Source organism: Bombus flavifrons, chromosome 13 (assembly GCF_040668555.2).
Source record: "Bombus flavifrons isolate JBK064 chromosome 13, iyBomFlav1_principal, whole genome shotgun sequence".
NCBI classification, from domain to species: domain Eukaryota; kingdom Metazoa; phylum Arthropoda; class Insecta; order Hymenoptera; family Apidae; genus Bombus; species Bombus flavifrons.
In genome coordinates this window covers 10,209,805-10,225,018 of record NC_138454.1, presented here as the reverse complement: position 1 = coordinate 10,225,018, position 15,214 = coordinate 10,209,805, and the positions used below count along the sequence as shown (strand labels likewise).

Sequence of the window (15,214 nt, the reverse complement as noted above, 5' to 3'; positions counted from 1 at the left end):
CATACTGCACCTTACGACCATGTATGCACACGCTCAACGACTCTGCATCGGTAAACTTAACGATTACGCTCATTGTCCGTCGAAAACCTGCTGATCGCTCGCAATTTGGGTGAATCTCGATTCTAGAACGGATACTTAATCGTCCCGAGTGTTCCTATTCACGTTGGACGATGAAAATTTCGAGTTAAGAGAAGTGATACGTGGATTTGAAGGTGTTTGCTACTTTAAGGAAAAATATATTATGTTTTCTTGGTGGATAGATTAAAGGAAGTGATTCTTTGTTGTATTTTCATGTGATTTCTTTTGGCTAATCTAAGCGATTAATCTAATCTAGCGATTAGCCAAAGAATCAAAAAGTAGAATAAAATAAACGTGTTAAAATGAATTTACAATCTATCCGTTAAAAGAGTAAAGATAAATGATCAAAGTTACACGCAAACTCGTTAAGATTCAAAATTATATTAAATTACCGACAAGATAGCTACAAAACTATCAAACAACTTCCCATTTTCAACGAAGAAGAATCCAATACCAAAAATCGACGTCGTTAGATACGCACGAAGAAGCATACGAAACTACCATCGTAACTTGCATGGTGGAGCAAACGAAGCCTCTAGGCTAATCATAACGAAACGCAGCATCCCCCTGCAACGGACGCCTGGGTCTTTCGGCACGAGGGTCGGTCATCCACCCTCTCCTTAATTCACAACTAAGATGGCAGTCGGTCGGTCGGCCATTTAGTTTCGCCGTCCCTGCAGCACTTCTTACGCCGATAAAAGCTCACCGCAGCTAGGCGTCGGGGCTTGTTGGAGTCACAGACAGTTGCAACGGGGGACGTGAGAACCGTACAGTCATCGACTCCGTGTAACATCGGGGCCAGGATAATTTTCTCAATTTCACAGTGTCTCCCGCGGGGTCAGTCGTTAAGGGCTCTAAGTGAGATTCCAGGGGTTGAGGAAGGTTTCGGGAAAGGGCTGGTAAGGGTTAGACCGTAAGATAGTTTGATAGGCTTGGTTGCCAGGAGACCTCTAAGGCCCTAGCGTGGCTACCTAATGCCGAGAAAGGCTGCTGCGAATACATATGTACTTCGAGCTTATAAGTGATCCCGCCTATGTATCTGCTATAGCACAGCCTATCTATCGGGCAGAACCGGCAAACAGCAAATATCGATGCAAATTAAATGATGTTCCTGCCTCGGAGATGTTAGGCTTTAAGGATCGTACAATAGACTGTTAATGTTTAAGAGAATTCTGTCTCTTGATAGTCTAGGAACGTCCACGCCGAATAATATGGGATCTATAGAGAGATCGAAACGTAAAGCGTTCCCAATGCGAGAGTTTTGCAAGGAAGTTAAAAATTTTCTCTGGGACGGTACGAGGGAACAATCGCTACGGGACTAGTCGAGGTATCGAGTAACCGATGGTGGAAGTGGAACAATCGAGCGAACTAGAACAATTCGTCGGAAACTTGTTGAACTTTCTTCAACGCGTGCACCGTATGCTCCTCGATGAGCCCCCTCGAAGTCAAACGTGCCGAACGAATATCGAATAGATGAGCGACAATAGACGACGCGAAGTTGAAATAATCAAAATAGAACGATGAAATTAGAAATGGAAACCATCTAATGCAACGTAGACATAGTGCTAACAACTACAATTTTGATCGTTCGATTCATAAGAATAAGCATTTTTTTATGTACTCTATACCGTTTCAACGCGTTAATTTATAATACGATTGGCGAAATTTTGAATCTTATTGTTTTGTATCAACGAATACAGAGGTAAAAAGAACTTGCAATATCGCATCACAGTTTATGTTAGAGGAACTGGAGAGTTAAAATATTCTAAACGATCAAAAAGTAGAAATTTTATATGCGAGATTCGATCGATAAATTAAAGATTAACGAGCACTGAAAGAGCGAAAAATGATCTCACGTAGGTGCATCGCTAACGATTCACCATGGATTTCTTGCATGAACGATTTTAGCGAGCCGGCATTAATGTTGTATAATGTACTGACATGCATACCTGACAGACAACGAGTATAAGGCTACAGATACTCTCGTGGCCAATGGCTGAACGTGGTAGTCCTGTACAGAACAGTTTTACCGATAAGACCCGGCGTGTTTAACAGCCGCCGGCTAAAGCACCGCTTCTCCACCCCCGCGCTCTCTTAACCACCACGTTCATTCACCATGGGACGTAGACTGGGTGTTACATTCTATACACGCACAGAACTAGATTCTATAAAACTGTCGCAGTTATGACGTCAGAAACGACCGACATGGTTGCGGTTTAGCGGTGAAAGTTGTCTCGCATGGTGGAAAACGCGAGATTTCTGATTTCCGAGCTTCTTGACTTTCTCTTTAAAGAGAATACCTGTGACAGAAAATGTGAAATTTTCCACTTCGTAACCGAACTCTAATTCAGCAGCGAATTAACGCTAATAACCTACGACGAATCGCAATTTCGATGAAAAATATGAAAACGAAATGATCACAAATTATAAAATTATAATGCTTTGCAACGTATAAAATTGACATAAAACAAACAAATCATCCTCTAGCGCAAAATTAATCATTAAAGAGTAGATGTAGCACGCGAACAAGTGCAACAAATCCATGCAAGAAATCCCATTGAAGCTCGGTATAAATCTCGCGGTCGAGTAAAAAAGAAGTTTTTCAAGGTTACGCTCGGAAGCGAGAAAAGGGAAAAAGAAAAAAAAAAGAGGGAGGAACAGCTGAAAGGCGGGTTTTCTTCGGTCCAGCGGGACTCGCACAGCCAGCTCCTGGAGCGCAAGAAACGACCTTAGACCTGGATCAATAGAAGAAGGGGGGTTGGTACTCTCCTAGGGGAGAGGGGCGGGTGTAAGGGGTGAACGAGCAGCAAAGGAGGGGGTAGCAGCCAAGAGGGTACTGGCGGTAAGAGGTATGGAAGGGGGTGAAGTGGAAAAATCTTAGGTTTCCCGCACGGTGGCGGAGGGAGACTGCTCGAGGATCTAGGTGGGGGTAACCTTAGACAAGAGGCGTGGTCTGTTCCTATTCTCACCCCCGGGTTTCCACGGAGAAGCAACCCTTATAGCCGACGTGGAGGCCATGGACGTCAACTAGTATGATCACGAGAACAGATGTCGAGATCGTGCGAGATAACCGTGTAATATCCTTAAAATTCCCGTTTCTTCCACCCCTTTGCTCGTATCTTCCTCGCGTTCTCGAAATTTTCTTCTTTCCCCGAAACGTTTCTTCTCTTCGTCCTTTGGCCCTGTGCCAACTTCTCGTACGTCCACTGAACGGCCCTTTTCGCACCAAGAGAATCGCGTTCACGATGGAATTCAGCACCGAGAACCGAGCGGACAACGCGTCTACAGCAACGTCGAACGAGAGTCTCGCGGCGGAGCTTTTTTATCGGCTAACCGGTAGACGAAGCTCGAAGAGTAAAACGAACCCGTGGCAGCCGTGCTTTTTTACGGCGCATGCGGGCGTTTCAGCAGGAACGAAGTGGGGGTCAAAAGAGAATCGAACTCGACCGCTTGTTTTCCACCCTTCGCCCCGCGGCCTCGATTACGGTAACGGATTTTATTTGGGGAAACTTCGGCGATGCGGATCAGTTATCGATCCGACATAAAATCGTCGGAAAAGGGAACAGATAATATCCTGACCTAGAATCACGATAAACGAACGGACGAACGTTTCTTAAACAGAGTGAGAATAGATTCGATAAAGACGTATTTAACTCTTTGGGTTGTAATGTTATATATAAATTTGCGTTATAATGTAATGTAATATAATAGAATATAATACAAATATAAATATAATTCAGCGAATTCTAAAAGAATTTTTATTAGATTTTTATGCAACTTTCATAAGATCGTGGATTCGTCACAGTAATCTGTCAAAAGACAAACCATTTAACTATTCTATTTATTTCTACCCTTAATGGTGCTGAATTTTTCGAAATACAGGTGACTTACTTCCGTCTATTTGTGCCAATGTGATCATATCAGAAATCATGAATTCGAAGATAAATTCCAATGCTCCTTAAATTAATTTAACTAAAATACATCCATTACACATAATCTTTTTGTGCTGTGGTTATAGAATTGTTTAATCCAATAGGCAAAAGATATCTGATTTGTCGTAAAGTAAATATCACACTATATTTCCAATAAAAAAAAACTAGAATAGTAAAATAATCTCTATAGATACTATAAAACACTACTTCTATAGATGTCGATACAACAAAATGTAGATTTAACATCAAAAAAAAAAAAAAAAAGAAGAAGAGAAGAAAAAAGAAAAAATTTCATATCCGCTGGCTTTTTTCTAACAAATATATCCTACGTGTATTGGGACTTGTTACCATGAACATTTCATTCACTAAACCATGAAATCCTGCAGCAACCAAAATCGTTACACAAAACTCTGTATGACACACAAACCGGCGAGCAAATGGACCACAAACAACGAAACCAAACCTCCTGGCAAACAGGAATCCGCGTTGATTGCCTTTCGGATCCCGTCAAACGGTGAAAAAAGGTATACGAACGAACAGAGCGTACATGGTTCCCCTATGGAAACTTTAGTACAACGAAGGTAATCAACGAGCTTATCGACATGTAAATCGTACGATTCGTGACACGGACTTCTGATCGTGCGTGGCGTTACACAGAGAGAGGAGAGCGTCGCGGGGTCCGCAACGGGTAGGCATTTACACGTGCAAATGTAGCAGTACGAAACGTTCATACATTTCGGTTACATTACCGTAGACATCATCGGATGTGTTGACGGGAAATACGAGCATAACTCAACCGAGGCTACCTGCCGGGATTTCGCGAAAATCTCCCTCTCTGTCCCACTGTTTCTCTATCCACCAACTATCTTTCTCTCTCTACGAAACGCGTCACGCATTTTCTGTCCCTCTCCGTCAGTCTCTGGTATACAGTCTCGCGCAATATGTGTGTACACGTATCTCCACTTCTATTTATCTCTGTCTATTTCATTCTCCACACCCCAAACCATCCCTCGACCCCATCGTCGTTCTCCCTCGTGCCGAACCCCTTTAGTTCCTCGCACCGTTTCCACCTCGGCGCTGTCTTTCTCTTCCTGTCTCTCTCTAACGTTGCACTGAGTGATGACGTCATTTCCTACGGAGCATTATACATCTCGCAGCATATTTCCGTCGACCGATTAAGATTCGTCCGACATTCGGCTGCAAAATGAGATTTTCTGGCAACCCGGTCCCTCTTACGAATTCCAGACACCATGAGCGACGCGTTTGTGACACGAAAAAAATAGAAATTGATCAAAGTAATGGCACGAATTAGCCGACGATGGTTGCTGATGTGTACAGGTGTTAGGATCGAGGAAAGAAAGTATTTTCTATCATGACAGGTAACTTGATTGCGTAATGAGAAAGCTATGTGAGGTGATTTAATACGATTATTAAAAATTGATGTTAATTTGATTTAATATCACATTAATTATAATCATCTACGTATTGTATATTTAGACACTTATTATATGCTAGTAGTTTTAGTAGGTTTTAACTTCCTGGTTTTTACGGTAATTCTATAACTACACATTTGGAATTGTAAAGTAAAATTTCTCGGAGAGGAATTATAAATCATTTTTATTCCATTTCTTTTAAATAAATAAATATTTAGAAGAAAATACGAAATGAACTACAATTATTATATCTAAAGATGTAAAGGAATTTAGGCGCATGGATGCAGATTGTTTCGTTAACACAGAAGTTCGAGGTTTCGTTGCAGTTTCATCGATTCCACAACAATTAGGCGATATGTAATAATAGTCTTTTTCAAACGTGTCCGACAACTACTTCGTGCCCAGTAAACGCACATTCGTACAATTTGCAATCTAAACGGTGAATGCGATGCTTTTACTGTTATGGGAACGTAAAAGGCAAATTGCCCTTGAATTACCATATTCCCTGCATCCTCGATATGCTGACAGTTCCCTCACATAAGTGCGAAATCACCATTGCAAGATTCGAAAACGTGTTTATGCAATACAATACTTAATACCACTTGTATCGAAACCACTATATTTACAGCTCTACTATCATTTATCGTAATCGTTACAAAATTTATCCAATTGTAAGAGGAACTAAATTACCGTAGACTCTAGGGCAAAAGCTAAACCGAAAAATTTATTATCGATAAAGATGACGTAATTTTTCAAAGCAGAACTCATGTATAGATGTCAAATTATTATAACTATTCAATGGATTCTATTGTCATTCCTATAAAATTTATTTATCGACAAGAAACTGAGTATTTTATTTTTCTAAAAAATTCTTTAAAAAGATAATGGTATAGTTATCCTTGCGAAGCTATAAATAGCTATAAAAGTCTTTGAAATGTTGTTCGATAAAAAACCTAATCGATGAAGGTACTTTAAATTGTCCTTAAACTTTACTATCTACTTTTCTCAAACGACCTAATATTTCCTACCGAACAACGTTGCTAAATTAAAATTTGAATCCACTATCAAATACGCTTAAAGACGATAAGCACTTTAAACTAAGCGAGAAGAGGAAATTTTTCGCACGGGAGTAAAGAAGATTTCTTACTCGTGAACTCGTTTTACTCTGCTTCCGGCGAGCACATTTGCACTTTTACTTAACGCTTGACGATCCTCGAACGGAGTAAGCTTTCTTTCGAGCTATTACCTGCTAAACGACCATCGGATTAAACGCTAGTCGCCTCAGATTGCGTGAAATACAAACCAAATTACACTTCGACAAAAGTAATTTGATGTCCTTAAAAGAAGGAAGAGATCGCTGGAAATTCGATCATTGAAACTAATCATATTATATTCGAAACGAAGATCTTTTGTTCGCTCCGTCTCTTACTTAAATAGTTATTATAGTTAAATAGTTAAACAGCAATAATGAGAAACAAATAATAGAATATATGAAAAACCAAGAATTGTTTATATATTCGACTGTACCCTACTTACGTGTTTCATTTTTATGATATATGCAACATTTGATTTCTAAGTTTTGTATAACACATTTCAAAGCAAGGGACACAACGATTTAATATCACAATCTCTTGTTTCCTACAGTTCTTTTGTCATTTCTGTTCTTTTGGAAACAACGTGTATTATCGTATTAAAATTTAGTTTATAATAATCACGAACTGACTTCGTAAAGATATTAATTGGAATTCGGATAGAACAACCGAAAATTTGGCCCACGTCTCAATCGAATGTTGCTATAAATCACACGCGAAATTGAAGGAAAACATCGAAGAAGCGGAAAGGAAAAGACTGTGAGTTGATACGGGGTCAACAAGTTTCGCAAAGAACCGGTTGGCCCGCAGCTCGATAAAAAGTTGTCGCCACTGGTCGAGAACTTATCAGCGCGTAATTAACGGCGAAGCAAAGTCGTGTCGTGGCCGGGCAAAAAGCCTCTCGCACGGATACAATCCCGTAAATTTCGGGACCGGACCAACCCCCTGTCCAATGGCAAGCAAGAAAATCCCTTGTTCGCTGTTTTGCACGCGTTCACGACGCGACGTGTTTGCCGGAATCAATTGTTGTTTCGGGGTTTGTTTGCGGCCGAACCGCGCCTCCCAATGAGCCAGCGCGGAAATATTACCGCAGCAACGCGAGAAATTACACAATCACCATAGCTTTAATGCCGCTGGATCGTGTAACATTGAATCGGATGGCGAAACCGATGTCGCAGAGAGTCACTCGCGATTTGTAACGTTCGCAGATGAAATCAATTACAAATTAAGGATCGGAAACGTAAACTGTCTTCTTGAATTTATATTTCCAATGAATATTAAATCTGTATTTGTATTCGTATTTTTGACATTTTTGTATTGAGATTGGAAATGTGATTAATTAGTATACGAATTGAGAAACGCCAACTTAGGACGTTATGACAAGACAAGCACGACACCCAGGATTCTGTGAGCCGGTAAAGCAATCAGAGGAATCAGGAACAATAATCACACAAAATTTCAGAATGAAAGCTTAATTAATGAAACGAGTATTTCGAGTAGTTTCCCCTCTAATTTAACAGCGAGGAATTAATTAATTCACCGTTAATACATGTAACAGTACATCCAACTATTTAAGAAATACTAATTATTTCATAGTGGTGAATAATGAATTTCGAGATGCATACTAATTTTTGAATTTGAATGTTTTCATATTATCATGGAACAAAGTACATGGAGATATGCAGAAGAAATCAACTAGCTAAACTACACTGCTATTTTAAAAATAGTAAGGGTAAAATCTAGTAACTTTTTCAATAAAAATAAAAGTTCAAAGGAAAGATAAAATTCAAGGGTGAAATTTCTTTTGCTTTGCCGACCACTCAGTTTGTCTACGCAGGATTAAAAGGGATTTCAAGAACTGCAGATCTGAAAACCTAAAAACATAACTTCACTCGACTCCACTGCTGATCTCAGCTAGGTCAATAAAAATCCTTCAACGTAAGACATTCTTTCGTATCCTAGAAGAAAAATTCCGCACAAATTGTCTCGCAGATAAATGCAAAACCAGAAATCCTCAACGGGCGAGCACAAAAACTGGAAATTGACGATGTTGCTCGCGTGCATCTGAAAATCCCACGGGACACCTTCTGCTACTGGAATCCCTGGACCGCAGAATCCGGATTTCGAAGAGGGTAACTCCTCTTAGTGAGAGGGGAAGAATTCCGTAGGGTTCGAAGGTCGTGGGACGAATTCCTCTTTGGGAACTGGTCCATAATATCTTGGAACCCTACACACACGGTTGACATCCGCGAGTCCAAATTGTGGACCGTTGCGATCGAAAATTGTTTTATTCGAACTCCATCGAATGGATAATTCCCTGGTTCGACATTAGAAGCGTCTTTGTTCCCATGATTATTCGTCGAATACGGCCGTTTCATTTTCGGTGTCCATTAATATGAATGTTCATAACGATACCGTTCACGGTTTGTTCCCGGTGTACGAATAAAAGCGAAGCTTAATTACGTTCCATAATTCAAATTTTCATTCTATAATTAACTCCGACTGGCGACCGAACGGACCGCGGTTGTACACAATTTCACCTACGATCTGACCTCGCCAATTTGAAATTTAAGCAAAGCGGCCAGCGTATTCGTTAATCGTGTTTTCAACCCGTCTCCCTCCTCCTCCTATGCCCCCTCGTTTCAACACCCCTCGCCGCCCCGCCGTTCACATCATTCCTTTCATACGTTTCCAGTCGACACGGACAGTAACATACGAGTTTCAAGAGAATCCAATTAATGCTGACACCTCTCTGGATGTCTTTCACCATTTTGGATTTTAAGCGACATAATATGCTGCCAGACACGTTCTGTCAGCCTCTCGAACTACCGACTGTTTCACCCTTAAACGGAAAACCGAACATCGTTTCGGGATACCGTAATGAAATTGTCTACTGGCCATCGAATTTCTTCCCGTGACGTCCCCGCCAAGAATTTCAACTCCATATGGTGTAAATAGGATGAAAAGGATGGTAGACATATAGGAGCTTGAAAGCTAGTTTGAGAAGACTTTCCTGGTTTCGCTTTTAAAAGCATGTTTTATTTAAGATAGCGCAGTTGAGTGCTGACTCTGAATTCTAAACAAATTCGGATGATACTTGTTTTACCTCTACACGTATGGTTTGAGCATATAGAAATCTAAAAATCCCATTGGAAATACATTTTTGGGAAAATTATGTTTCTGATAGCACAATATTCAGGCTTTCGATCGGATGGTTTGATTGTTCGAACGTTAAATCGGTCGAATAGTTTCCGTATTCAAGGAGCTTCGATAAAGACGTTGGAGATAGAATGGAGATTCGATAACAGAATGATTTTTCATCGAGATAACAATTCATCATACAACAGAGGACAATGCCGCAGTTCCTTACCTAATCCTGAAACAATGCCTCGGCCGAATGGCGTCGGCGATTTTGGAAGGTGGTAGGAGGGTACAGTTCTCGAGGGTGAGAACCGAGACCCCTTTAGCTGGTCGGATGTTAGCGCTGCTTGGGGGTTGGAAGGTGGAGAAACAGGAAGAGGAGACGGAGCCGGAGGAAGAGAGTAGAACGAGAGACGTGGAGAGAAAGAGAGAGAAACGCGAGGGTGGTCACTTGGCGATTAAGAACACGTACTAACCCTGCCTGGTTTTCCACCCCTGCAGCCTAGGATCAATACAACTTAGTTTCCCGTCTCGCCCCCTCCTTGCACCCCCTCTGGCAACCTCCGACGAACCCCTTTGTATCACCACCACCATCGCCAACTACGATGTTCTTATGTCGCGGACGAAGCTGCGCTTCTTACGAACCCACGGACCTGCAAAACCCGCCCGGTTAGTTTCGGAATCTAACGGGTGGCGCCCTAGAAAAGGTGCTACAGGAAAAATAATTCGTTGGCTCTATAAACTTGGTGATGAACTTTTTGGCGAAAGATTAGTATTTGACGAAGATGAGGGAAATGTTGCAGTTGTATAGAGATTGTACGAAAGTTTAAAAAATGGCGTGTCATCGAGAAGAAAATGATAAGGTTCAAGAAATCTGTTTCTGTGTGAATTCTTCAAAAACACAAGCGTTTTAAAAACTCTTGTTGCGTAAACAGTAGGATAAACAAAAATAACAACATAATAGCTTGTGGTAAAGAAGATTCATTTACGTGTTACGTTTTAAGTAATCAAAAATATATAAGATGAATATGTGAAATTTAACGATGTTCCAAAAATTGATAAAAAGACGAAAGAAATAAATACAAGAATAAGACATACGCAACTGTCTGAATAAACGAACAACCTTTCACACCTTAAAACATTTACGAATTATTTTAAACGCGAACCACCCGGTACGAACCGCCGCATGAAAGTGTGAGGATCGTAGGTGTGCAAGTCTTCTTACGATCAATAGAGGTTAGTCGCGCCCAGTTCCGCGGATGAAGGCACCCACCCCTTTTCTAGGCACCGCAGGGTGGTGGTGGTGGTGACCCGAGGCGGTCGCCTTCTGGAGGTGGAAAGTTGTTTCTTCGTCTCCTTCTTCTTCTTCTTCGAGGCGCGCGTAAAAGCTCGCGGCGTCGACTCCTGACGGCTGCCTCCTGAACGACCGAGATTTTCCACAGTGGTGGGGTGCTTTTCAGTCCTCTTTTCCTCCTTTTCGTTGTAAACACGCTCTGCCTTCCCCTTCATCTCCCCACCCTTCGTGTCCGCGTTAAACCTGGTTATTCGCGTCCCGTTTCAACTCGACACTCACCCCTTTGCACCTATTTTGCATCTTCCTTTCATCGACCACGGTCCGGTCCTTTGCTCTCGTTCTCCCATCTACCTGTCTGCGTCTTATCCTTCTACGTTCTCTGTTTTACCAGAGCTTCTGGCATCTTTCTCCTTCGCCGCCACTTGCTCCCGAGAATACCTTCATCCTTGTTAAACATTCGCTCGTCCCTGTCGCACCTCCGGACTTCTCTATCCGCGTTTCTTCCACCTCCGTCTTTTGTTCCCACGTTTGAGCTTTCCATCGTCGCGTCTTCTTCCGCTAATTCATCCTTGTCCTCCGCAGAACTCTTTTTTCGCGTTCTTTCCTCGCTCTCGTCAAAGTCTATCTTTTATTACCTCATTCGTATCTTTCCAGTGCCTGGCGCCACGTCTTTGTTCGGCGGACTTTGTCTTCATCTTTCATTAACGCTTCTCTTCCTGTCTATCCTTGTTCGTCGTCCTCCTTCGAGATGGTTTTGTACTGTCTTCTCCTTGTTGCTCTCGTTCGCTCGGCAAATTCGCATCTTCGTCCGAATAATTCTCCTCCTCGTCGTTCCCTCGTCGTTTCCCAAGCAACCTGTCTGCGTCTTATCCCCCGTTCGCGCCGCACCACCTCTTCGCTCTTCCGAGCTTTTCACCCCCTTTCCACCGTTCCCTCGTTTAACGGGGCGCAAGCGCTGCTAGTTGGAATTTCTGTGAGTTTCTGCTGCAATATACGCATATAACATTGGAAACCTCTCGCCAGAAGGAGCAACAATCTCCGGACCCCCATTGGCGTGAGATATGGCAGTATTTCAGATAAAGAGCGCCAGCGTGATGGTTTTAGAATGCTTCCCTGAAGAGCGTCCATATCTGTTTGTTGAACACTCTTTGTAGAATATCTTCTCGGGGATTACACATTGAATCGAGGAATTTTTTAGGGATAAGATGTACAAGTCAAAATCGAGTATATTGTCTTGGAAGTCTCGAATTGATAATTATAGTAGCTCTTAAAGAGCTTTGTCTTTTTTATACTTTTCTTCTTTCGGAAAACTCGTCAACTGTTCTTTGTGCCGACAAATAGGGAAGACACGAAATGGTAACGAATAACGCAAATATGAGGACAGTGAAATTATTGTTGACAGAAGAAGTACGAAGTAGTAGCAACTAACGTTGTTCGATCAAACTCGCGAAAGAGAATAACCCACGCTGCAGAAGTTTATTAGCACGAGCAATTACCGTATTACAGCAACGCAGAAAATGCACCAATCGGAAATATCATTCGAAAGCGAAATATTTTAATACGATATTCTGTGGAGTACACGGTTTATAAGCACGGTACGGTACGCGCGCGGTGTATAGATTTAATAATCGTACCGCATAATTTATTTCCACAGTCGCGTGTAATCGCTTTTCCGGTGAATTTGTAATAACGTTCGACCAATTTTACATTATAACCATTCAATATTTGCGCGAAGCATATATTCGCAATAGCATGATGCTCTTAAAATAAATACCTAACAAATAGTATACCCGATTTACTACGTTCAACTATATAACCACGCGAAGCAAGAGAAACCAAAAATTATTCTATATATACGCAATTGTATCTCGTCATTTATTTATATAAACAAAAGAATCGTATTCCAAATAGAAGAAAAGTTTAGTATCATGTACCGAGACGAAGGAGGAAGCTACGTTTCGTTTGACGTGAGTGCAAAGCAACGCGAAAGATGCGCAGGGAACTCTTCCGCTTCCCGGAAGCAAGCGTTCGAAGGCGTCAGTCGACAAACACCTTAGATCCCTGATAATCGTAATTCGAAAATTTTGTAGGTGTATCCAGACAGCAGGCTCGTTAAATCAGCCATTTTAGCCGAGTCCCTCGATAGCTTTTCCTAGGGTACCTGGTGCCACCCCTTGGATGAGCTTCAGCCAGCAGCGTGGCAAGCCAACCCGGCAAAAGCGATTAATTACTTTGAGCAATTTGCTCACCAACTCCACTCAGCTCGTAGACCGACACTATTCTCATTTCTCTGTCCGGGCAGCTACCACCCTCTCTGTCCAGCCTGCCCGTCCATCCGTACCTACGTACGTCCGTATCATACGCATACACATACGCACGAATACGCTCGTGAGAGCACCAGCCCGGTACACATAGCCATCACGTACACGCAAAAGACACAGCGACATCGGGCGTATACTTATGGTTGCGAACGGTGGTAGCAGTACGTAAAGCGTGCTAGCGTGTGTACTGGTCATTCAACGAAGGTACAGAGTGACTTCCTGTAAAGCTATATACATCTAACCAACGGGCATTCTCGTTCGAGTTGTCGAAGGGGTAGAGCGGTTGTAGTCAACATCCACCGAACGCTATTTTCCGCCCGAGTACCGGGTGGCACTTTACTACTGGATCGATCGTTACCACTGAGCAACCAACCTCTTTTATGATCGCCCGTTCGAAGGAGAAAAAAGAAGACGCGATCGCCGATTCCTTTTCGTTACCTTTTAACCAGACTTTTCGTTGCCCCGCTAATTGCCTAATGAACCGCGTAATTTTCGCGCCGACGCGAACTACCACCTTCCTGACACCAACACACCGTGCGAGACTCGTGATCGTCATACAACAATCATGGTGGCTGATATATATATATATATACATGATTGGTATGATATAATTAATAACAAAGAAAGAGGGAAGATCGTACTCCTCTAACAATGGAAAACAGATTTGATGTAAATATTGAATAGCGTTCGGTGTATCGGTATATAGATATTTTTCTTACGCATTGCATATTCTTATTTATTCATTGCCCCATAATAAAGGATTACGTATCGATTAGATATTAAACAGGATTTGATTTGAGCTGACATGGCTAACATATTGATGGTAATTGAAGGAACCTCGATCAAATATTTGAGAAATCGCCTCCATCGTCTCTTACAATTGGATAGCGTGACGATTAAGGCCGTGAGGAAATCTCTGTAACTTTTGCTTCTGATAAAGTCGATCACTTTTGTCAATACATAATTTGTTTAACGCTCTAGAATAAATCTGATACCATAGATTTAGAGATTAGGTTTACCCCTAGTTATTGTTGAATCAGACACAATATTCTTCGACGAGATGTTTCGGAGACAAAAGATATAAATTTCGAAATACAGATCCGGAGAGATATTAAAGTAATGAGATTAATTAATAGAATAGACCCCGGTGTTAATTTAGAAGCGTGTGCCGGGATGACCACAGAGTTACTTACAACTGGGATACTCCGCGGTGTATCTATAGGACGTTTCAAAATTAACTTGCAAACAATTAATTACAACAGTATCGTATTTATTTCAAGACATTTTGAAACGTTATAAACGATTATTTTTACCGCGTGGTATATACAAATAATTATTCGATACATTTCTATTGATTTACAGTTCTATGCAATATTCTGCAAATTCAAAAAATATCAAGAAATATTAATAAAATAAGACAGTTGCATAATACTTGCTTATTTACTTATCTGTCTTTCTAATGATACTAAATTCTAACGTGCAAGAATTAATTCAACGATTTGAAATAATAATTTCGTCTTGTATGTATCGATGTCAATGTCATCATTGTTAGCGATTATATCGTAATTTCTAAAAAGGCGCTGTGGCGACAATATCGCCGGTAAGATGAGACAAATCCTTAAGCGATGTTAGTTACTTTTTCAGCATAGTGGAAGCAAAAGCTAGCGCAGTCTTGTTTACGGATAAATGTCTTACTTCCCCTACGTCGGTGGTCGCGGCCATCTTGTTACCCCGCCTTTCCTTGCAAAACCCCTTTCATATTCCCCTGCAAATGTTAGACTACCACCACCATCACCACCACCACCGTTAGTCCCGTCTTACCCTCTCTGGAAAACCTGGTTCCCCATACCATTTGCCCCACCCTTTCCATCCACCATTCTGACTTACCCCCTCCAAGCAAAGGAAAGGGTATTATCACCACTCC

The 15,214-nt window shown here is 41.5% G+C and overlaps 1 protein-coding gene across 1 annotated transcript; it reads right to left on the bottom strand.

Annotated features, from left to right (window-relative positions):
- Nucleotides 1–1,982: 1,982 nt before the first annotated feature.
- On the bottom strand, nucleotides 1,983–15,012 carry LOC138186443 (uncharacterized). Its single transcript, XM_081833770.1, is given in 4 exon segments — nucleotides 1,983–2,089; nucleotides 3,048–3,085; nucleotides 3,087–3,395; nucleotides 14,927–15,012. Coding segments are annotated over 4 exon segments (540 nt in total).
- Nucleotides 15,013–15,214: the final 202 nt, after the last annotated feature.